Source organism: Oryctolagus cuniculus, chromosome 11, assembly GCF_964237555.1.
Source record: "Oryctolagus cuniculus chromosome 11, mOryCun1.1, whole genome shotgun sequence".
NCBI classification, from domain to species: domain Eukaryota; kingdom Metazoa; phylum Chordata; class Mammalia; order Lagomorpha; family Leporidae; genus Oryctolagus; species Oryctolagus cuniculus.
In genome coordinates this window covers 59,006,052-59,029,928 of record NC_091442.1, presented here as the reverse complement: position 1 = coordinate 59,029,928, position 23,877 = coordinate 59,006,052, and the positions used below count along the sequence as shown (strand labels likewise).

Here is a 23,877-nt window from a genome sequence, read left to right as displayed (position 1 = left end):
GTAACAGAGAGAGAGAGCGAGCTCTTTCATCATCTGGTTCACTCCCCAGATGGCTATAACAGCTGGGGCCAGACTGAAGCCAGGATCCTGGAACTCCCTCTGAGTCTTCCATGTAGCTGGCAGGGACCCAAGTACTTGAGCCATCACCTGCTGCCTCCCAGGCACATTAGCAGGAAGCTGGATTGGGGGCACAGAGTAGTCAGGAATCAAACCAATATGGTGCTCCAGTATTGGTTGTGGAGATCCTAAGTGGAGGCTTAACCTCCTGCTCCCCAATGCCTGCCCTTCTCAACGTTTATTGGCAACTTCTATAATGGATAATTGCCTGGTAAGTTTTGTGTCATGTTATTTGTTTATCCTGTGTACTCATTGGGCTCAAACCTACATCTCAATTGAGGGCAAGGATTGTTTTTTCTACTGCAAGCAAAAGGAATATGTTGGGGGCCGGCACTGTGGCGCAACAGATTAACGTCCTGGCCTGAAGCACCGGCATCCCATGTGGGTGCCGGTTCTAGTCCCTGCTGCTCCTCTTCCGATCCAGCTCTCTGCTATGGCCTTGAAAAGCAGTGGAGGATGGCCCAAGTCCTTGGGCCCCTGCACCCATGCAGGAGACCCGGAAGAGGCTCCTGGCTCCTGGCTTCGCATTGGCACAATTCCGGCTATTGCGGCCAATTGGGGAGTGAACCATCGGATGGAAGATCTCTCTCTCTCTCTCTCTCTCTCTCTCTCTCTCTCTCTTTCTGCCTCTCTTCTCTCTGTGTAATTCTGACTTTCAAATAAATCTAAAAAAAAAAAAGTGGGGGGGGATATGTGTTTGAGACAGAGGTGAGGTTTGGGGCAACCACACAGGTAGTTCCTCGTGCTGATGACCAAGTGGGAAGTCATTAGTTTTGAAGGCTGGTAAGCCTCACCTTAAGCATTCGATGAATTCTTGAAGAATGTGCCCTCCGGATTCTTCTGTAAGTTGAATCAACTAAAATGTACCAAATAAGTCTAACTTTTCAGGTCCCTATGGGCAAAGTCAGTATGGATCACAGTATTCTAGAATTAAACAGAACTTTTGAGGCCATGTACCCTACTCCCTCCTCTCAGAAGTGGGGAAACTGGATCACTAAGAGGGGAAGTGATTTCAGTCTAAGGATTCTGCTGTTATCTACTGCTACATAAAAGGATAAAATTTGTAGGGACATCTGTGCGATCCTTTGCCACCAAATTTCTTGACTAGACTGAACGTCCTACAAATTGTGTTTGTTGAGACAGGGGCTGGCCATGGGGCCCTTTCCCTAGTTGTGTGGTGGTTTGAAGTAATTGAAGCTGGAGAATCCTCTCCCCTTTGCGTCTTTGTGTACGCAGGCCATGGAGGAGAGAATTGATAGAAGGGAGATTGTATAGCACTTACACTTGATTTCCACCAGAATACTTTTACCAGTGATTGGTGGCAGCATGCCTGTGTCCTAAAATATAAATCACAGGTTAGAGTGATTTTTCCTAGCATGTATAGAACATGAATGAATGCGCAGTATTTACACAACTGTACGTATAGATTCAAGAAACCCTGAATAAGTGAGGGCAGTGTCCTTCAGGAACAATCTGGTTTGAAATCCTCTCTCCGGTATAGAAAGTATGCAAAATAACCGTATCAGTAAGTTAAATGGACAGAGGAAGCTCCAGCATTCTTGTATTAGTCTGGCCAGGAGCAGAGAGGCCCCAGGGTAACAGGGCTGAGCTAAGGGTGCAGAGGTACTGGTTTGGATCGGAGGCTGGGGAGGAGTCTTCAACTTTGGTTTGCAGAACTCCAGAAAGCCTGACGGACACCACAGTGCTGCTCCTCTCCAGTTTGAATGAAACTTCCCAAGACCTTTCCCTAGCCCACATCTCAAAGAGAATATCCAGGAAATGCTGCTTCCAGTGGCTGTGGTCACCGGCTGTGACTCTTGACGTCCCTCTAGCTTCAGTATTATTCAAGCTTCTGCTGCAGGGCAGTGGCAGCTGAACTCTTGTGGGGCGTGCAGCTTGGAATTGCAGCGGGGTTGGGAGTGGTCAGGTGAGCCTAATGCCTGCATTAGCCTGCCTGTCCGTCCAGAGCTGTCACCTGGGTTTGTATGTAACTTTGTCAGTGTTGGTTTCCCAAAGATGACAATAGGGAATACCCTAACCAGATTAGAAATCTAAATTATTGAGACCACACCCTGAAAGGGTGCAGTTATAGGAAGTTGGATAAAATGGGGGTGGGGGTCCTCCTGGTGTATAAAGAAACTTTAGGGGCCGGTGCTGTGGCACAGTGAGTTAATGCCCTGGCCTGAAGTGCTGGCATCCCATGTGGGCGCCAGTTTGAGACCTGGCTGCTCCACTTCCTGTCCAGCTCTCTGCTGTGGCCTGGAATAGAAGTAGAAGATGGCCCAAGTCCTTGGCCTCCTACGTGGGAGACCTGGAGGAGGCTCCTGGCTCCTGGCTTCGGATCGGCTTAGCTCTGGCTGTTGTAACCAATTGTGGAGTGAACCATTGGATGGAAGACCTCTCTGTCTCTCTTATTTATTTATTTTTTTGGAGAGGCAGAGTGGACAGTGAGAGAGAGAGACAGAAAGGTCTTCCTTTTCCGTTGGTTCACCCCTCAATGGCCGCTGTGGCTGGCACACCGCACTGATCCGAAGCCAGGAGCCAGGTGCTTGTGGTCTCCCATGCAGGCGAAAGGCCCAAGGACTTGGGCCATCCTCCACTGCCTTCCTGGGCTACAGCAGAGAGCTGGACTGGAAGAGGAGCAACCAGAACAGAATCCAGCGCCTCAGGGTGCCGGTGGCGCCGGCCTCTCTCTCCCGCCCTCTCTCCCTCTCCCTCCCCTCTCCTCTTGGTGTAACCCTGACTTTCAAGTAAAATAAAATCAATCTTAAAAAAAAAAAAAAAAAAAAAAAGGAAAGAAACCATTTAGATTTAGAACAATGCCTAGCCACCCTGACTTTGTGGTGGGAAACTTGGAGCTCCTGACCTTGGCCAGTGGTTTTCCACATCTCTCAGCTTCTCCGTACTAATGAGGGACATACCTAGCCATTTGTTTTAGGATCGCCAGAAACCTCATTAGAAAATTTTCAGAATTTTTTCTTGGTATTTCTTAGTAATTTTTATTTGTTTTCATTTTGTTTGAAAGATGGAAAGATAGAGATAACACCCTCTGGTTCATTTCCCAAATGTTCACAACAGTGGGGGCTGGGCTAGGCTGAAGCCAGGAGCCCAGAACTGTATTTGGGTCCCCAATGTGGGCTGCAGGGACCCAAGTGCTCGGTTGTTGTTGCTGTTTTAAAGATTTATTTATTTATTTGAAAGGTAGAGTTAGAAGGAGAGACAGAAAGAGAGAGGTCTTCCATCTGCTGGTTCACTCCCCAGATAGCTGCAGCAACCTGGGCTGGGAACTTCTTGCAGGTCTCCCACATGAGTGCAGGGGTCCAAGTACTTGGGCCATCTTCTGCTTCTTCCCCAGGCCTTTAGAGGGAGCTGGATCGGAAGTGGAGCAGCCGGAGCTTGAATTGGAGCTCATATGAAATGCCAGTGTTGCCGGTGGTGGTTTTATCCTTGGCACCACCACATCGGCCCCAAAAAGCACTTTTTAAAAAAAAAAACTGTCTGGGCTTCTGTTTATACATTTCTTTTCTTCCCTTCTGCTTTAGAGATATCCCTCTTTCTGTCTCCTGTATGGGTAGCAGGGATCCAAGTACTTGGGCCATCATCTGCTGCCTTCCCAGGCACATTCACAGGAACTGCATCAGAAGTAGAGTAGCCTGGACTTGAACTGGCACTCTGGTATGGGATGCCATTGTGGCAAGTGCTGGCCCCTTTTTGTAGCTTTTGACACTTCTTTTCCTTCCCATTCATTCTTCCTCTCCTTTGACATTTTTATTTATTTGAGGTAGAAAATATATAAAAATTTACCATGTTAACCATTTTTAAGTACACAGTTTAGTAGTGTTGAATATATTTGCATTCTGGTGAAAACAGAGCCCCAGAAGTTTCCATGTTGCAAGACTTAAACTCTGTATCTGTGAAACAAAACTCTCACTTCTCTCTGTCTTTCTATAACTCCTTTCACCTTTGTTTTTTGTTGTTGTTCTTTTAAAGATTTTTTTTTTTTTTTTTTTTTTTGAGAGGCAGAGGCAGAGAGAGAGATAAGTCTTCCATTCACTAGTTCACTCCCCAAATGTCAGCAATGGCAGGGCTGGGCCGAGCTGAAGCCAGGAGCCGGGAGCTTCTTCTGGGTCTCCCATACGGATGCAGGGGTCCAAGGACTTGAGCCATCCTTTACTGCCTTTCCCAGGCCATAGCGGAGAGTCAGATCAGAAATGGAGCAGCTGGAACTTGAACCGGCACTCGTATGGTCTGTCGGCAGTGCAGGTGGTGGCTTTACCCACTATGCCACAGAGCTGGCCCCTTCCTTTGACTTTCATGAACCTCTTTGCTCCAGAACATTCTCCTGTCTCCAGTTGATCTTCTGTTTTTGTTGCTGTTTTATAGTCTTCTTTTTTTAATTTTCATTTAAAGTAGATAGAGAAAGAGAGATCTTCATCTGCTGGGTCACTCCCCAAATGCCCACAACAGCCAGGGCTGGGCCAAGCAGAAGCTACCACCCTATAACTTCGTTTGGGTCTCCTATATGGGTAGCAGGGAACCAAGTAGTTGGGTCACCGTCTGTTGCCTCTCAGGGAGCACATTAGCAGGAAATTGGTTTGCAGGCTTTCTGACAAAGGATGCTGGCATCCCAAGTGGTGTCTCAACTGCTGAGCCAATAGCCTGCCCCATATTTTTTAGACTATTTCTATAATTTGATACTAAATAAATATATGTCAATGCTATGTGGAGGTTAGGAAATTGAAATTTAAGTAAAATATTGTTTAAATATTTCTTACATACCACAATGCTAAAAATAGCAAGATGGAATGAGTTCTGACCTCAAGTTGCCTTTATTTTTAAGACAGAAGGCAGAAACAAAGAAAATGATGTCAGCTTATTCCACATGTGAATATAGGGTGCTCAGGGAAGGGGGTGTGAGGGCTGCAGCCAGAGAGGAAACCTTAGGGCTGGCACTCCGTTAGCGTATGTTCAAGGCGGGAGGAGAAAGGGCATTGATCTTCCAGGAAAAGTGAGTGCTCTAGAGGGGGCACCATTTCTGAACCAAACAAATGACCCGGGAAGGACACAAGCAGCAGGAGGGCAGAGGGGTGGGGAGCCAGGCAGAACCAGTGGGAGGGACTTGATTATCATCAAATGCGATTCCAACCTAAACTTGAGCAGTGCCAGAAGTCTTAGGGACAGTTTGTTAACTTTTTGTAGGAAGTTCTTCTGTTGCCAAGTGTTTGCTGGCTTAGTGATATATGAAGAGTCATTGTGGCTTAAGCAGCTTCCAGGACCTCGCTGGCCTGGGTTCATCTGCCTCTTGTTTGTAGCTCTGTGACCTTAGTCAAGTTACAGGACCTCTTGGGCATCTGTTTTTTGGTCTGTAAACTGAGGATAAAAACTATACTTACTTCCTAGGACTTTTCTTTTTGTAAAAAAAAAAAAAAAAGATTTATTTATTTGAAATGTCGAGTTATAGAGAGAAGAGGAGAGACAGAGATCTTCCATCTGCTGGTTCACTCCCACAATTGCCAGGGCTGGGCCACACGGAAGACAGAAGCCAGCTTCATCCAGGTCTCCTACCCTGCTATAGTACTCAGGCCATTCTCTGCTGCTTTCCCAGGTGCATTAGCAGGGAACTGGATCGGAAGTGGAGCAGCCTGGCCTCGAACCGGTGCCCGTATGGGATACATGGGAAATCTGTCTCTTCGTGGCTCTGCCTCTAAAAAAAAAAAAATCTTTAAAAACAAAAAGTGATATTACAGAGCAGGCATTTAGCCCAGTTATTAAGATGCTGGTTGACAGGCTTGCATGCTGTATTGGAGTACCTGGGTTTGATATTTGCCTCCGGCTCCTGGCCAGTTTCCTGCTAATCTACATCTTGGGAGGCAGCATTGACAGCTCAGGTGGTTGGGTTCCTGCTATCCACATGAGACCTGAATTGAGTTCTTAGCTTCCTGCTTCAGCCCAGCACAGTCCTGGCTATTGAGAGCGTTTGAGGGGTGAATCGGCAAATGGGAACTCTCTCTCTCCCTCCCTCTCTGCCTCTCAAATAAATACAGATTTTAAAAAATCATATTACAAAAGTGTTAACTGTGGGGCTGGCACTGTGGCATAGCGGATTCTGTCCCGGTTGCCCCTCTTCCAGGCCAGCTCTCTGCTGTGGCCCGGGAGTGCAGTGGAGGATGGCCCAGGTGCTTGGGCCCTGCACCCCATGAGAGACCAGGATAAGCACCTGGCTCCTGCCATCGGATCAGTGCGGTGCGCCGGCCGCAGCGCGCCAGCCGTGGTGGCCATTGGAGGGTGAACCAACAGCAAAAGGAAGACCTTTCTCTCTGTCTCTCTCTTTCACTGTCCACTCTGCCTGTCAAAAAAAAAAAAAAAAAAAAAGATTTATTTTATTTGAAAGTCATAGTTAGGGAGAGATACAGGGTGAGAGCTTCAGTCTGCTGGTTCACTCCAAGGATGGCCTCAATGGTCAGGGCTGGGCCAGACTGAAGCCAGGAGCTTCTTCCAGGACTCCCACATGGGTGCAGAGGCTCAAGCACTTGGGCCATCCTTTGCTGCTCTCCCAGGTGCCATTAGCAAGGAGCCAGATCGGAAGTGGAGCAGCCAGGACTTGAGCTGGTGCCCATATGGGATGCTGGCGTCTCAGATAATGGCTTTACATGCTACGCCACAGTGCTGACCCTGGCTTTTTAAAAGTTATTATTTATTTGTTTAAATGAATAAACAATTATTATGTAGAGAGGGAAAGAGAAAGATCTTCGATCTGCTGGTTCATTCTCCAAATAACTGCAACAGCCAGGATTGGGCCAGGCTGAAGCCAGGAGCTAGGAATCCATTCAGATCTTCCCTGTGGATGACAGGGGCCCAAGCACTAGGACCACCATACGCTGTTTACTTCATGCATTAGTGGGAAACCAGATCCATCTCCAGCACAGTATACCTGGGACTTGAACCAGTTACTCCTATAAGGAATCTATGCATCCCATCCAGTAGCTTAATCTGCTTTGCCACAGTTCTAGCCCTTATACTTTTTTTAATACTGAATTTTTACAATTTTGTAAAAGGTCCCACTTCCTTTCATCTTCCCTTCTTGTTTTTTCTTTTTTTTTTCTACAGAGCTGTTAGACTCACTTGTGTAAAACAGAAAACTGATCATGTCAGTTTCTTGCTTAAAATTCTGCAGATGTACATGCTCAAAGTCTCCCCACAAGATTCTTACTAATTACAAAGGAAAGCTAGTAACTCTACAGGAGAGAAAGTTGGGAGACAACACTTAACCAGAGGGTTAACATCCCCATCACCAGTGACGATACAGAGCAGTACCACGTGCCCCTGATGGGACGCAGTAGGAACCCGGCATCATTACTGTGGTGTTTTTGCCCCAAAATGAAAACTTCACTTTAATCATGAAGAGTCATTTGGCGAACGAAAATTGAGGTACATTGTCATTTAAGTGGTCTGTGTTCTTAAAGCATGTCAAGGTCATGAAAGGCAGAAAGACTTTCAGATTAAAGGAGTTTTTAAAATCTGGATGACGGGGTCGGCGCCATGGCTCACTTGGTTAATCCTCCGCCTGTGGCGCCGGCATCCTATATGGGCACCGGGTTCTGTCCCAGTTGCTCCTCTTCCAGTCCAGCTCTCTGCTGTGGCCCGGGGGGGCAGTGGAGGATGGTCCAAGTGCTTGGGCACCTGCACCCGCGTGGGAGACCAGGAAGAAGCACCTAGCTCTTGGCTTCAGATCAGCGCAGCTCTGGCCGAGGCAGTCATTTGGGGAGTGAACCAACAGAAGGATAAAAGTGTAAAGTCTGAAATTTACTCTGAGTTTTTTAGAAAAACTTTTAAAAAATCCATCTGGTTGTATATGTAGAAAGAATTATATAATAAATGTGGTACAGTCTTAACGTTTGGGAAATGTAAATGAAGGGTATGTAAATTCTTTGCACTATTCTCACAACTTTTTTGTAAGTCTGAAATTGTCAAAAAATTAAAACATACAAACTGGTGGCCGGCGCCGCTGTCTGTAGTACTGACATCCCATGTGGACTCTGGTTAGAGTTGCTCCACTTATGATCCCTCTCCCTGCTAACGCTTGGGAAAACAGCAGAAGATGGTTCAAATGCTTGGGCCCCAGCACCCACAGGGGAGACCCGGAAGAGGCTCCTAGCTTCAGATTGGCCCAGCTCTGGCCGTTGCAGCCATCTGGGGAGTGAACTATTTGGGGGGTGAACCAGTGAATGGAAGATCTCTCTCTGTGTCTTTCTCTCCCCTCAACTTTGCCTTCCAAACAATAAATAAATCTTAAGAAAAAAAGAAAAAAGTACAAACTGACATCCATAAAAAAGTCACAGGGCCGACATTGTGGTGTGCTGGGTTAAGCTGGCATCCCATATGAGGCCTGATTCGAGTCCTGGCTGTTCCACTTCTGATCCAGGTCTCTGCTGATGCACCTGGGAAAGCAGTGGAAGATGGGCCCAGGTCCTTGGGTCCCTGTACCCATGTGGGAGACCTGGATGAAACTCCTGGCTCCTGCTTGGCTTGGCCCAGCCCTGGCTATTGTGGCCATTAGGGAAGTGAACCACTGGATGGAAGATCTCTTTCTCTGTCTCTTCTTCTCTCTCTGACTCTGCCTTTCAAATAAATAAAATTTAAAAAAAAAAAAAAAGATAAAAATGATGCCTCAGGCTTCGCAGTGCCAGGAATTTCTTCCAGGTCTCCCTTGTGGGCACAGGTGTCCAAGCACTTGAGCCATCATCCCCTGCTTTCCCAGGCACATTAGCAGGGAGCTAGATCAGAAGTGGAGCAGCAAACTGGTACCCATATGGGATGCCAGCACCTCAGGCGGCGGTTTAATCCACTATGCCACAATGCCAGCCCCTTTTAGGCTAATTCTTTTTTATTTTTAAAAAATGTTTATTTATTTATTTGAGAGGCAGAGTTACAGACAGAGAAAGAGACAGAGAGAAAGGTCTTCCATACGTTGGTTCATTCCCCAAATGGCCACAATGGCTGGAGTTGAGCCAATCTGAGGCCAAGAGCCAGGAGCTTCTTCCTGGACTCTCCACATGGGTGCAGGGTCCCAAGCACTTGAGGCATCTTCTGCTGCTTTCCCAGGCCATTAGCAGGGAGCTGAATTGGAAGAGGAGCAGCCAGGACATGAACTGGTGTCCATATGGGATGCCAGCACCGCAGGCAGAGGCTTAGCCTACTACACCACAGCGCCTAGTATAATTCTAACTAGCCTACTACACCAGGGCCCTTAGTGCTGGACTCCTGCCTTCTTTGTCTTCATCTTTTTTTTTTTTTTTTTTTTGAAGATTTATTTATTTATTTATTTGAAAGTCAGAGTTACACAGAGAGAGGAGAGAAGGAGAAGCAGAGAGAGGTCCTCTGTCCACTGGTTCACTCCCCAATTGACCGCAACAGCTGGAGCACCTGCCAGTCGGAAGCCAGGAGCTTCTTCCGGGTATCCCACGTGGGTATCCCAAGGACTTGGGCCATCTTCCACTACTTTCCCAGGCCATAGCAGAGAGCTGGATCAGAAGTGGAGCAACCAGGACTCGAACCAGCAGCCATATGATATGCCGGCACTGCAGGCAGCGGCTTTATCCACTATGCCACAACGCCAGCCCCTATCTTCATCTTTCAATACATCTCTAACACAAACCCTGTGCTGTTTTCTAGTTATGTTTCATGTTATTTTATTTGCTCCAAAAGGCCCAGGCCCTGCTCTGACTCTAATGCCTTTTCTCAGCCAGGACCACTTTTTCTCCCCCAGAGGATATTTTTAATAAATATTTATTTATTTGAAAGACAAAGTAACAGAGAGAGGGAAAGATGGAAAGAGAGAGAGGCCTTGCATCTGTTGGTTTACTCCCAAGATGACTGCTGTGGCTAGAGCTGGGACAGGCCAAACTTTGTCTGGATCTCCCATGTGGATGTGGTAGTTGGGCCATCTCCTGCTGCTTTCTCAGGCGCATTAGCAGGGAGCTGGATCAGAAGTGGGGACTGGAACCAGTGCCCATAAAGAATGCAGCTGGGCCAACACTATGGTATAGTAGGCTAAGCCTCCGCCTGCAGTGCCAGTATCCCATATGAGCAACTATTCTAGAACCAGCTGCTCCTCTTCCAGTTCAGCTGTTAATGGCCTGGGAAAGCAGTGGAAGATGGTCTGAGTCCTTGGGTCCCGTACCTATGTGGGAGACTCAGAAGAAGCTTCTGGCTCCTGGCTTCAGATTGGCCCAGTGCTGGCCATTGTGGCCATTTGGGGAGTGAACCAGCGGATGGAAGACCTTTTTCCTCTGTCTCTCTCCCTCTCTGTAACTCCACCTCATAAATAAATAAAATCTTTAAAAAAAATAGAGAGAAAAAGAATGCTGCTGATTAAGCACTACAGCCCTACTCTACCCCTCTCTCACCATGGATATTTGCCAGTGTCTGCAGACAAACTTAGTTGTCACTCCTGGGGGATTGCTACTGACACCTAGTGGGTAGAGACCACATGACAGCCCCCACAGCAAAAAATTTTCTAGTTCCAAGTGATTCTGCTGCTGAGGTTGAGAAACCTTGTTGAAAACATACCTTGTGGCCGGCGCCGCGGCTCACTAGGCTAATCCTCCGCCTAGCGGCGCCGGCACACCGGGTTCTAGTCCCGGTCGGGGCGCCGGATTCTGTCCCGGTTGCCCCTCTTCCAGGCCAGCCCTCTGCTGTGGCCAGGGAGTGCAGTGGAGGATGGCCCAGGTGCTTGGGCCCTGCACCCCATGGGAGACCAGGAAAAGCACCTGGCTCCTGGCTCCTGCCATCGGATCAGCGCGGTACGCCGGCCGCAGCGCGCCGGCCGCGGCGGCCATTGGAGGGTGAACCAACGGCAAAAGGAAGACCTTTCTCTCTGTCTCTCACTCTCACTGTCCACTCTGCCTGTAAAAAATAAAAAAAAAAAATAAATAAATAAATAAAAAAAATAAAAAAGAAAAAAAAAAAAAGAAAACATACCTTGTAAGCCAAATCTGTGAAGTCTTTGCAAGCCATATCCGGTCTGATTGAGAACCGTCTGTTCTGCATTCCTTGTACTTGTGCTAATCTCCCCATCACTTATCTTTTTTTTTTTTTTTTTTGACAGAGTGGACAGTGAGAGAGAGAGACAGAGAGAAAGGTCTTTCTTTTGCTGTTGGTTCACCCTCCAATGGCCGCCACGGCTGGCGCGCTGCGGCCAGCGCACCGTGCTGATCTGATGGCAGGAGCCAGGTGCTTATCCTGGTCTCCCATGGGGTGCAGGGCTCAAGTACTTGGGCCATCCTCCACTGCACTCCCTGGCCACAGCAGAGAGCTGGCCTGGAAGAGGGGCAACCGGGACAGAATCCGACGCCCCGACCGGGACTAGAACCTGGTGTGCCGGTGCCACAAGGCGGAGGATTAGCCTAGTGAGCCACGGCGCCGGCCCCTATCACTTATCTTAAGGAACTAGAATTCATTAAAGAAAAATTTTCCACCTGCTGGTTCACTCCCCAAATATCTATAGTAACTAAGGCTCGGCCAGGCTGAAGCCAGGAGCCAGGAGCCAGGAACTCCATCTGGGTCTCCCACATGGGTGACAGGGGCCTAAGTACCTGAGCCATCATCTGCTGTTTCCCAGGGTACATATTAGCAAGAAGCTGGATGGGAAACAGCATAGCTGAGATTTGAATCAAACACTCCAGAATGATTCAGGCATCCCAACTGGCGTAAGCTGCAGTGCCACAGCCCTTGCCCCGGCTGATCTTTTAAAAATCTGGTTTTAGGTTAGAAGGATAAAATATTGTTGTAAATTTTTCCTTCCCTTTCAAACTTCTGAGGTGATGCAAGGATTCTGCCTTGCTTTTTCTATGAGTCAGGACTCTTTTGGTTGTGAGATACAGCAACAAAACTCAAAATGACTTAGGCAAAAAGATGAAGATAGGGTGTCTCTCAGAACCCAAAGACAGGAAGGCCGCTGGTCTTGGAACAAACCAGAGGCTCTGAAATCTCAGGACTCTCTCTCTTCCATGCCTTTCCAGCCGTGACTGTCTTTCCTTTTCCTTGCAGACCTGATTTCTGTCTTCCTCATTTCACACGGAAGCTAGGGAAGAGCCAGCTCAGACTCTTAGGGGTGGGATTCATTGGCCCCACCTGCCTTGGCTCAGTCAGCTGTGGCCTATTCTAGGGTCTCAAGGTGCTAATGAGGCAACTCCCACTGGAGCCAATGGCAGGAGAAAGGGAATATCATTCCTGGAGTGTGGCCGCATGTGAATGACACCAGAGGGACTTGACTGCTACTCTCCATGGTCTGGGTCCCTGTAAGGACAGACACTGGGCTGCTCGTGTTTTCTCACCTCCAGCCTGACTTTTTAGTTCATTGAGTTTAGTTCACAAGAGGCTTTCACTTCCTTACGTCCTTAATATAATCATTTATATGCTGACCCTATCCAATCACCATTTACAGATTACTCAAGAGAATTCCATCCTTTGCTTCTTTTTTGTTCAATTATATTGGCCTAGGACAGAAGATCAAAGGTCTGAGGAGAGACAAATACATGGTAGGTGCCTCCCTTCCTGCTCCATGTCGTAGGAAACGGGCCAGGGTTGTTTACACTGACAGTTTCAAAAGAATGCTCATAAGCCCAAGCCTGAACTTTGGGCCCCAGAGACGAAAGAGCAATATATGAGAAGGCTTTAAAAAGTTTATAGGAAGGGGCCAACCCTGTGGCGTAAGGGGTAAAGCCGCTACCTGCAGTGCCAGCATCCCAAATGGGCACCGATTCGTGTCCACTTCCAGTCCAGCTCTCTACTATGCCCTGGGAAAGCAGTAGAAGATGGCTCAAGTCCTTGGGCTCCTGCACCCGTGTGGGAAGACCTGGAGGAACTTCCTGGCTCCTGGCTTCAGATCTGTGCAGCTCCAGCTGTTGCGACCAATTGGAGAGAACCAGTGGATGGAAGACCTTCCCCCCCACCCCCCGCTCCTTCCCTCTGCTTCTCCTTCTCTGTGTAACTCTGAGTTTCAAATAAATAATTCTCTAAAAAAAAGTTTATGGGAAAATGTGTAGTATTTTTTTTTAATATTTATTTATTTGAAAGTCAAGAGTTACACAGACAGAGCAGGAGAGGCTGAGAGAGAGAGGTCTTACATCCTCTGGCTCACTCACTCCCTAGTTGGCCGCAGCAGCTAGAGCTGCACCGATCTGAAGCCAGGAGCTTCCTCCAGGGCTTCCCATGCGGGTGCAGGGGCCCAAAGACTTGGACCATCCTCCACTGCTTTCCTAGGCCATAGCAGAGAGCTGGATCAGAAGCGGAGCAGCTGGGACTCAAACTGGCATCAATATGGGATGCTGGCACTGCAGGCGGCAGCCTTACCCACTACGCCACAGCACCAGTATTTCTTTAAAGACTTATTTATTTATTTGAAAGGCAGAGTTACCTAGAGGCAGAGAGAGAGAAAGTCCTCCATCCACTGGTTCACTCCTCAAATGGTTGTGATGGCCGGAGCTGTGCCGATCCGAAGCCAGGAGCCAAGAGCTTCTTCTGAGTCTCCCACATGGGTACAGGGGCCCAAGCACTTGGGCCATCCTCCACTGCTTCCCAGGCCATAGCAGAGAGCTGGATCAGAAGTGGAGCAGCCAGGACTCGAACCGGCGCCCATATGGGATGCCGGCACTGCAGGCAGCAGCTTTACCTGCTGTGCCACAGTGCAGGACCCAGAATATGTGTAGTATTAAATAACTGTGGGGCTGGCACTGTGGCGTAGTGGTCTAAGCCTCTGCCTGCGGCACCAGCAGCCCATATGGGCGCCAATTCCAGTCCTGATGCTCCTCTTCTTTTTTTTATTTTTTTTTATTTTTATTTTTTTATTTTTCGACAGGCAGAGTGGACAGTGAGAGAGAGAGACAGAGAGAAAGGTCTTCCTTTGCCGTTGGTTCACCCTCCAATGGCCACCGTGGCTGGCGCGCTGCGGCCAGCGCACCACACTGATCCGATGGCAGGAGCCAGATACTTCTCCTGGTCTCCCATGGGGTGCAGGGCCCAAGGACTTGGGCCATCCTCCACTGCACTTCCCTGGCCACAGCAGAGAGCTGGCCTGGAAGAGGGGCAACCGGGACAGAATCCGACGCCCCGACTGGGACTAGAACCCGGTGTGCTGGCGCCGCAGGCGGAGGATTAGCCTAGTGAGCCGCGGTGCCAGCCACCCCTGGGTAATCTTTGACCCTGGGTTAGAAAATCCACATCTGTTGTCCTCATAAGGCCCTATGATTAGTCTTTGAAATCATTTACTAATTTGTGTTTTAAATGTGTACTTATGTAATGACTTGCAATAATAGGATTGTTTATTGAGTAAGCTTCTCTCCCTTCCAGGCTATTGGGGACATTTGAGGAGTGAATCAGTGGGTAGATGATCTCTTTCTCTCTCTTCCTTGTCCCATAGCTCTGTCACTCAAATAAAAGTATAAATACATTTTAAAAAAGATTTATTTATTTATTTGAAATGCAGAGTTACAGATAGGTAGGTAGAGGCAGAGAGGAGAGAGAGGTCTTTCATCCGCTAGTTCACTCCCCAGATGGACGCAACGGCTGGAACTGGGCTGATCTGAAACCAGGAACCAGGAGCTTCTTCTGGATCTCCCATACGGATGCAGGGGCCCAAGGACTTGAGCCATCCTTTACTGCCTTTCCCAGGCCATAGCAGAGAGCTGGATCAGAAGTAGAGCAGCCAGGACTTGAACCGGCACCCATATGAGAAGCCAGCACTGCAGGTGGCAGCTTTACCCTGCTACTTCACAGTGCCAGCCCCAATAAATAATTTTTTAAAAAATTAATGGGACCTCTATCTCTCTCTGTCTCTGACTGTCTCCCCCCACACACAACTCTGCCTTTCAAATATAATAAATAAGTCTTTTAAAAAAAAATTAATGGGGGCCTCGCATTGTCTAAGTTAAGCCACTGCAGGTTATCTTAACTGCAGGTTAGGGCACCGCCTATAATGTAGGCATCCTGTTTAGGAGTGCCAGATTGAGTCCTGGCTGCTCTGCTTCAGACCCATCTTCCTGCTAATGCCTGGGAAAGCAGCAGAAGATGGCCTGAGTACTTGTGCTTGTGCCACCCACGTGGAAGACCTGGATAGAGTTCTGGCTCCTAGCTTTGCCCTGGCCCAGCTACAGCCATTTTGGCCCTTTAGGGAGTGACCCAGCAGATGGAAGATCTCTTTCTCGTCTCCTCCTCTTTATCTGTCATTCTACTTTTCAAACAAATAAAATCTTAGCAACAACAAAAAAATCTTGGCAGTGAGTTCATGTTTACCCTACATACCGTGGTTCTGAACTGCTCTTTTTCCTGTTTTTCCTCCCAGGACCTGGGTTTCAGTGATGAGACATGGGGTATGATGTAACTCGTTTCCAGGGGGATGTTGACGAAGACCTTATCTGTCCTATCTGCAGTGGAGTCTTGGAGGAGCCAGTACAGGTGAGTTGGTCTGATGACAACTTTAGTGGGATGACAGGCGGTGGAGCCTGTTCATAGGGATTGGGACCCCTGGGAAGTCACTGTATCCTGCCTCTACTCTCCTGCCCCAGTGGAGGTTTGGAACAGAGGAACAGTGGTAGCCACAGGGTAGGGCCTTGCAGAGTCCATCTCAAGGTGGATACCACACAGGTCCAGTGAGTGGTTCAGATGGTCTTCTAGGTCACCTTGGGGTTTTTCTGCTGTCAAATGGTCAGCTACTTGTTTCCAGCTTCTGACAGTATCTTGGTGGCTTCCTTTCCTCTGTGGGAACTCTGGGCTCCATCTTCCTGCCTGTGATTTAACTTCTGCACTTTCCAGGTAAGTTCTCTCTGCAGTGCTTCAGGTCATCAGCCAGACTCCCTGCAGGTGCATTTAGCCTGCCTACTGCCTGATAGGGAGTGGGGAAGTGTATATACCATTTTCCCTGGGATCTGTTGACAAGACCAGCTTGTGATGCAGTCGAGAACTCTGCATTTTCCTATGACAGCTGGCACCTTTATAAGTGTCCCTCAGCCAGCCTTGTCAGACCTGAGGTAGCCATGTCTTCCTGGGCAGTGTAAGGAAGCCTCACAGCTGCCACGCAGTACAGTGAGTAAGATGTATCCTTTACATGGCGTCCTGGAGGGTCCTCACTGCCCTCGTCTGTGAGTGCTGCTTGATCTCTGCCACTCCTAGCCAGCTAGTGATGATCCTATTTTCTAAACCAGGACACCAGTAAATGGTGTCTTACGTCCCTTCCCCCATTCATTGCTTATGTAACTCCCAGGGGCTCCCCTTAAGCCTCTGGGTTTATCCTTTCTTTCTTGTTTCCAACCACCCAAAGAAGCACAGACATTTGAGCTGAATAAAATTCAGGCTGCATTTAAAGATTTATTTAGTTGAAAGGCAGAGTTACAGAGAAAGAGACAAGGCGAGCCAGAGAATCTTCCATCTGCTGGTTCTCTCCCCAGATGGCCACAGTGACAGGCTGGCCAGGCAGACACTAGGAGTCAGGAGCTTATTCCTGGTCTCCCACATGGGTGCAAGGGCCCAAGGACTCGGGCCATCCTCTACTGCTTTCTCATGCCATTAGCAGGGAGATGGATCGGAAGTGGAATAGCCGGGACACAAACTGGTGCCCATGTGGGATGCTGGTGCCACAGACCATGGCTTAACCCACTGCACCACTGCACTAGCCTCTGGACCCTTTCTAGGTCTGTGCAGCCTCCCACCACAAAAGGCATATTGATGAGAGTAGAGCAAACTCTCCCAGGGTGTCGAGAGGTTGTGGGGTGTGTCAGGTTGGCTACTCATCCTGGCAGGCCCTTGTCTGTATTCTGGTACTGTCATTTAAGGTGAGTCACTCAGGGTTTACCATCTGAGGAGCAGACCAGGCCACATTCATGTTGCCAGGTTACCAGGCCCCTGCTATGAGTACTGATTTACCCCTATCATAATTATTTTCTGAATAGGTAATATATTTATATAGATCAGAAATCAAAATAACATAAAAAGCTATACAGTGAGAACCATCATTTTGTATTCTTCTGGTATATATCTAGACTATTAAAGCATAAATAAGGGCCAGGGCTGTGCTGAGTGGGTTAAAGCCCTGGTCTGCAATGCCAACATCCCATATGGATGCTGGTGCGAGTCCTGGCTGCTCCACTTCCCATCCAGCTCCCTGCTAATGTGCCTGAGAAAGCAGCAGAGGATGGGCCAAGTCCCTGGGCCCCTGCACCCACGTGGGAGACCCGGAAGGAGCTCCTGGCTTCAGATCAGCTCAGTTCCGGCTGTTGTGGCCATTTGGGGAGTGAATCAATGGGTGGGAGACTCCTGCTTCTCTTTTTACCTCTCTCTGTAACTCTTTTCAAATAAATAAAATAAATCTTAAAAAAAAATTTCTTTAAAAAAAGTATATAGAGATACTATTTTAATATATTGGGAAGGGTCCACTTTTCTTATATAAAAGTTAACCTGTAAGAAAATTATTTTTATTTATTTGAAAGACAGAAACAGACAGAGATGTTCTGTCCACTGGTTCATTTCCCAAATGCTCGTAACAACCAGGGCTGGACCAAGCTGAAGCCAGGAGTTGAGAACTCAATCTAGGTCTCTAACTTGGACAGCAAGGACCCAAATACTGGAGCCATTACCTGCTGCCTTTCAGGCTGTGCACTAATAGGAAGCTGGAATCAGAAGTGGAGCTGGGATTCAACCCAAGCACTCTGATATTGGGATGCAGGTGTCCCAGGTAGCAGCTTTTTTTTTTTCTAAAATTTATTTATTTTATTTGAAAGAGTTACAGAGAGACAGAGAGATCTTCCATCTGCTGGTTCACCCCCCAAATGGCTATGATGGCTAGAGCTGGGCCAGACGAAAGCCAAGACAAGGATCCTCTGTAAAGGCCCACCCCACAAAAGAGAGAGCTAGAGGAATGGGGCCAGTTGTTGTAGCACAGACGTTACCTGAGATGCTCATATCTCATATGGGCACTGGTTCACATTCTGGCTGCTCCCCATCTGATCCAGCTCCCTGCTAATGGCTGTGGAAAAGCAGCAGAAGATGGCCCAAGTGTTTGGGTTCCTGCAACCAACAGATGAAGCTCCTGGTTTTGGCCTGCCCCAATCCCAGCTGTTGCAGCCATCTGGGAAGTAAACCAGTAGATGCAAGATCTTCCTCTCTGCTTCTCCCTCTTTCTCTCTTTCAAATAACTAAGTAAATCTTAAAAAAAAAAAAAAAAAATTCCGAGGAAGAACATTAACTTAGACAAGCAAAGATCCTGAGACAAGAATGAGCTGGATGTGATGAACAGAAAGCAAGCAAAGGGACTGGTGTTGTGACGTAGCAGGTTAAGCCTCCGCCTGCAGCACTAGCATCCCATATGGTTGCTGGTTTGATTCCTGGCTGCTCCATTTCCTATCGAGCTCCCTGCTAATGTACCTGGGAAAGCAGCAGAAGATGGCCCAAGTGCTTGGGCTCCTGCACTAACTTGGGAGACTCAGAAGAACCTGCTGGCTCCTGCCTTTGGACTGGCAGAGCTCCGGCCACTATGGCCGTCTGGGGAGTGGACCAGCAGATGGGAAAATCTCTCCTTTTGTCTCTCTCTTTTCCTGTAACTCTGCCTTTCAAATAAAACAAATTTTTAAAATAAAAATACTTTCGGCTGGTGCCGCGGCTCACTAGGCTAATCCTCCGCCTAGCGGCGCTGGCACACCGGGTTCTAGTCCCGGTCGGGGTGCCGGATTCTGTCCCGGTTGCCCCTCTTCCAGGCCAGCCCTCTGCTGTGGCCAGGGAGTGCAGTGGAGGATGGCCCAAGTCCTTGGGCCCTGCACCCCATGGGAGACCAGGAAAAGCACCTGGCTCCTGGCTCCTGCCATCGGATCAGCGCGGTGCGCCGGCCGCGGCGGCCATTGGAGGGTGAACCAATGGCAAAGGAAGACCTTTCTCTCTGTCTCTCTCTCTCACTGTCCACTCTGCCTGTCAAAAATAAATAAATAAATAAATAAAAATAAAAATACTTTCTTTAAAAGAAGCAAGCAAGCCAAAATGGCCTAAACACTACTAGGAGCGTGGTGTGAGATGAGGCAAGGTCAGAGGCACAGGGCCAGATCAGGTAGAGTTTCATGGTCCTAAGTAGGAGTTTGGATTTATTTCAGGTACAGTGGGAAACATTGTAATGTTTGAAGCAGGCAAGTGATACAGTATGGTTTGTATTTCTAAATGATCACCTTGGCTGCTCAATGTACAGTAGATTATAATGGGGTGAGGTAGAAGTTGGGCAATCAACTAGAAGACTTATTTAGTAATTCAGGTGAGAGGTGATGGGAGGCTTGACCTGCATTAACTACAGAGAAGGAGAGGGGTGGGCAGATTCAGGATTTTTTTTGGAAGGGAGCAAGATGATAAGATCTGAAAGACTTTGAAAAGAATTAAGGATGTCTTTGAATAAAAAATAAAATAAAAACTTACTGGCAGTTAGATTAACAATATTGAGAATGATTTCTTTCCTTACAAAGCCTTCTGGTGTTTCAGTCTTGGTGTTCATCTTGAGGACGGAAGCTTCTTCTTTTTTTAAATCTTTTTTTTCTAAGGTTTTTGTTTGTTTATTTGAAAGAGTTACAGGAGAGGGGCCCGCACTGTGGCATAGCGGGTAAAGCCGCTGCCTGCAGTGCTGGCATCCCATATGGGCTCCATTTCAAGTCCCAGCTCCTCCACTTCCGATCCAGCTCTCTGCTATGGCCTGAGAAAGCAGTGGAAGATGGCCAAGTCCTTGGGCCCCTGCACCCGCATGGGAGACCCTGAAGAAGCTCCTGGCTCCTGGCTTCGGATTGGTACAGCTCCAGCCATTGTGGCCATCTGGAGAGTAAACCAGCAGATGGAAGACCCTCCCTCCCCCTACCCCCTTCCTCTCCGTAACTCTGCCTTTCAAATAAATAAATAAATTTTTAAATAAAAAGAAAGTTACAGCTGGCGTCGTGGCTCACTAGGCTAATCCTCCACCTGTGGCGCTGGCACACCAGGTTCTAGTCCTGGTCAGGGCGCCGGATTCTGTCCCGGTTGCCCCTCTTCCAGGCCAGCTCTCTGCTGTGGCCAGGGAAGTACAGTGGAGGATGGCCCAAGTTCTTGGGCCCTGCACCCCATGGGAGACCAGGATAAGTGCCTGGCTCCTGCCATTGGATCAGCGTGGTGCACCGGCCGTAGCGCACCGGCCGTGGCGGCCATTGGAGGGTGAACCAATGGCAAAAGGAAGGCCTTTCTCTCTGTCTCTCTCTCTCACTGTCCACTCTGCCTGTCAAAAAAGAAAAAGAAAGTTACAGAGAGGCAGGGAAAGATCTTCTACCTGCTTTTTCACTCTCCTGATGGCTGTAATGGCCAGGGCTGGGCCAGGCTGAAGCCAAGAGACTAGAGCTCTCTATCCAGTCTCTCACATGGGTGGCAGTACTTGGGCCATCTTCCACTGCATTTCCCAGGCCATTAGCAGGAAGCTGGATCAGAAGTGGAGCAGCCAGGACATGAACCAGCACCCATATGGGATGCCAGCATCACATATGCACCAGCATCACATGTGGCAGTTTTACCATCTATGCCACAATACCAGTCCCTCTTTTTTATAAATCTTAAGCTCCTCACAGTGTGTTGGGCTCATAGTAGGCACTGGCGCCATTCATTTACACCATCCAAGTTCCTCCTATGTCCCATGCTAGATGCCAAATCTTGTCTGCATTGAAGCCAGGGAGTCTTCTCACCCAAGGGGCCCATTTCAGAGTTGCTTCTCAGAGAAGTAGGCTTAAAGGTGGTCTTTGTGACACTGAAAGAATGTGATTCCACAAACAACCGAGGCCTGTTACAGTTTCCACTCTGTAAGCATGGCTGCTTGGACTCTGGGCAGCACCTTAGGTCAGCCTTCTCAACAGGGTCCCAGGCTTTTGTAAACTTTTGGTTTCTTATATTGAACTTTTGCCAGTAAATCTCTGTTCCTGTCCTTTCTACATATGTAGTCTGAACCGGCCTTTAAGACCTGTGTCAACTTCTGTCCTTGACAAATAAAAACCTGCTGTGATTGACCTAGCCTGGAAAGATCTTCCCTCCTCTGGACTTGTTGAGCAATTTATTGTGTGTGCAATCCAGGTGATAATTAGTAATCAGTCGCCTTATGTCATCTCTCCTATTGTCCTGGGATGTTATTTCTAGCTGTGATTGTTATATAACTTCTCACTCCTTTGTCTTGTTTTATACAACCTATTTGCAATCTTGAGCACAGGAAACATTTTAAGCCTGTGCCCCACAATGCCTTGGCCACAGTAGACCTCTGTGACCCCCAGGGGGCTGTGACCGCAGTAGCTGTTGAGAGGCCCAGACGGCAGCTCTTAGCCCTGCTGATTCCTGTGCTCCCTTCCAGGCGCCTCATTGCGAACATGCTTTCTGCAACGCCTGCATCACCCAGTGGTTCTCTCAGCAGCAGACGTGTCCGGTGGACCGTAGCGTTGTGACGGTCGCCCACCTGCGCCCAGTACCTCGGATCATGCGGAACATGTTGTCAAAGCTGCAGATTGCCTGTGACAACGCTGTGTTTGGCTGCAGTGCTGTTGTCCGGCTTGACAACCTCATGTCTCACCTCAGCGACTGTGAGCACAACCCGAAGCGGCCTGTGACCTGTGAACAGGGCTGCGGGTGAGATTCCTTCCCCTGTGTCCCAAGCGGATAAGGGCCTTCCTGCCTGCACCTCTGTCTCTGGGTTCCCTGCTTACCAGTGCATGCAAACAGCACTCTTGGCCTCCCTGGCTCCCTGCCCCAGGTCTTACTCTCTCACTGCGCTTCTCAACTATGTTTTTGCTGTTGCTTTAATAAAAGGGGATAGAAATTCAGCAGTCTGTGCGATAGCACTGAAGGTGGATCCACTTTATTCTTTCCTTTTATTCCAGTACTTTCTCTGTGTCAGGTTGGCCTTCTCTTATTTCCTTTTGCCCTATTTTTTCTTTCTGTGGGGTGTGAAATATTTGATAAACTGCTGATAGCTGGGGCTTCTCAGAAGGAATAAGTGGGTAGGCAGAATCTGTAGGGGAAGAAGAGAGCTGGGTGGTAGCTCAAACACCGTGGCCTGCCCTTCTGCTACACATGCTCAGGTCTGGCAGGACACACGGCGCCGTCCCTCTCAGAGTAGGAGGCCGTCTTAAGAAAGGGGCTGGCTCGAATGGGCATGAGAGGACAATTCAAGGGGAATAAAGAAGAAAAGGAGGCCAGCGCCGTGGCTCAATAGGCTAATCCTCCACCTAGCGGCGCCGGCACACCGGGTTCTAGTCCTGGTTGGGGCTCTGGATTCTTTCCCGGTTGCCCCTCTTCCAGGCCAGCTCTCTGCTGTGGCCTGGGAGTGCAGTGGAGGATGGCCCAAGTTCTTGGGCCCTGCACCCCATGGGAGACCAGGAGAAGCACCTGGCTCCTGCCTTCGGATCGGCGCGGTGCGCCAGCCGTGGCGGCCATTAGAGGGTGAACCAACGGCTAAAGGAAGACCTTTCTTTCTGTCTCTCTCACTATCCACTCTGCCTGTAAAAAAAAAAAAAAAAAAAAAAAAAAAAAGAAGAAGAAGAAAAGGAAAAGAAAAACATGTAAGAAAATAAAACCCACCAGGTCCTGGAGGAGGAAAGTTCACAGAAAGTAGACAGCAAACGAGCCAGGAGACAGGAAGCACTGGGAGAAGCATGTGAAGGCAGCCTGACAGAAATGCTAGACCCCTGCGGTAGGCAAGGGCCACTCAGCAATCCTGGGCTGCAGGATAGACCATTTGGCCACACAGCCCACTGACTGCACCTGTTATGCTCTTTCCCCACCTGGGCCGCAGCTTGGAGATGCCCAAAGATGAGCTGCCAAACCACAATTGCATTAAGCACCTGCGCACCGTGGTCCAGCAGCAACAGACACGCATCGCCGAGCTGGAGAAGACTTCAGCTGAACACAAACACCAGCTGGCAGAGCAGGTAGGGTTCTGAGAAGGGGGGGGCAACATGTCCTTCACGTGCACGTGACTACCTGCCTGGGAGCAGCAAGCCCCATTCACGAACACAAGGGCCTGTGCTGTGAGCTGGGTGAGCGGACAGACACTGCAGCTCAGCAGGGAATCCGAATGGAGCTCCCCTTGCCTCCCTTCCTCCAATCGTGCATTCGTTCTTAGGTTCATTGAGTGCCGTCTCCGTGAAGGCACCTTGCCAGGTGTTGAGACTGCTGTGAGTCCTGTCCTCATCTTGCTGAAGCTTCTCGTTTGGTTGTTCTCATATCTCTGAATTGCTCTCATAACTCAGAGAAACTTTTCTCTTTTACCTGTTGTCTGCCGTAACGATCATCCTTGGTTCTTCTTGCCTCCAACAGAAGCGAGACATCCAGCTGCTAAAGGCATACATGCGTGCCATCCGCAGTGTCAACCCCAACCTTCAGAACCTGGAGGAGACAATTGAATACAATGAGATCCTAGAGTGAGTGTCACACCCCAGCCAGGAAATGGCAGTAAGGGAGCCGGGCTGGGGCCACCACTGATCGGGTGTTGGGATGAAGGACAGGGACAGAGGAGAGGACGATAGCCCTGAGCTCCAGTGCAGGATTCTGATTCATTTGGGTGGATGGAAGGGGGTCTGCCCAAGGATGGAGTTTATCTGGAAGTAGCTGAGTACCCACCCTCACGAAGCCCCGTATGAAAGGCTATCGAGGGCTAGGAGGGCCAAGCAGAAATAGTAGACACTGTCCTTATCTTCAGGTAGCTTGTGACCCAGAGCTGAGAAGGCAGAGTGGCAGTCCAGG

General features: G+C 48.8%; 1 protein-coding gene, 2 long non-coding RNA genes and 1 other non-coding gene across 9 annotated transcripts in view; 2 read left to right on the top strand and 2 right to left on the bottom strand.

The window, feature by feature from the left end:
• The window catches only part of RNF41 (ring finger protein 41), a 30,149-nt gene that overhangs the window by 3,523 nt on the left and 2,749 nt on the right, over positions 1–23,877 (top strand). For 2 of the 5 annotated variants that reach the window (XM_008256645.4, XM_070052407.1), the window contains exons 3-7: positions 12,563–12,656; positions 15,458–15,570; positions 21,491–21,762; positions 22,928–23,063; positions 23,452–23,555. In XM_008256645.4, the coding sequence (XP_008254867.1) occupies positions 15,481–15,570; positions 21,491–21,762; positions 22,928–23,063; positions 23,452–23,555 (602 nt within the window). In that variant the 5' untranslated portion in view covers positions 12,563–12,656; positions 15,458–15,480. The remainder of the gene's footprint in view (positions 1–12,562; positions 12,657–15,457; positions 15,571–21,490; positions 21,763–22,927; positions 23,064–23,451; positions 23,556–23,877) is intronic. The other 3 variants (XM_002711071.5, XM_008256646.4, XM_070052406.1) reach the window with 2 other exon arrangements.
• LOC127491153 (uncharacterized) lies at positions 4,588–23,522 on the bottom strand. 2 transcript variants are annotated; one of them, XR_007919690.2, is made up of 2 exons: positions 23,404–23,522; positions 4,588–5,821 (listed from the first exon to the last, which is right to left on the bottom strand). It is a non-coding gene; the product is annotated as an uncharacterized lncRNA (long non-coding RNA). The 2 variants fall into 2 exon arrangements; XR_011380103.1 differs by lacking the exon at positions 4,588–5,821 and adding an exon at positions 22,098–22,144.
• Positions 9,399–12,098, bottom strand: LOC138844368 (uncharacterized). Its single transcript, XR_011380106.1, has 2 exons — positions 11,098–12,098; positions 9,399–10,686 (listed from the first exon to the last, which is right to left on the bottom strand). It is a non-coding gene; the product is annotated as an uncharacterized lncRNA (long non-coding RNA).
• Positions 22,185–22,301, top strand: LOC127491238 (small Cajal body-specific RNA 11). Its single transcript, XR_007919824.1, has one exon. It is a non-coding gene; the product is annotated as a small Cajal body-specific RNA 11 (non-coding RNA).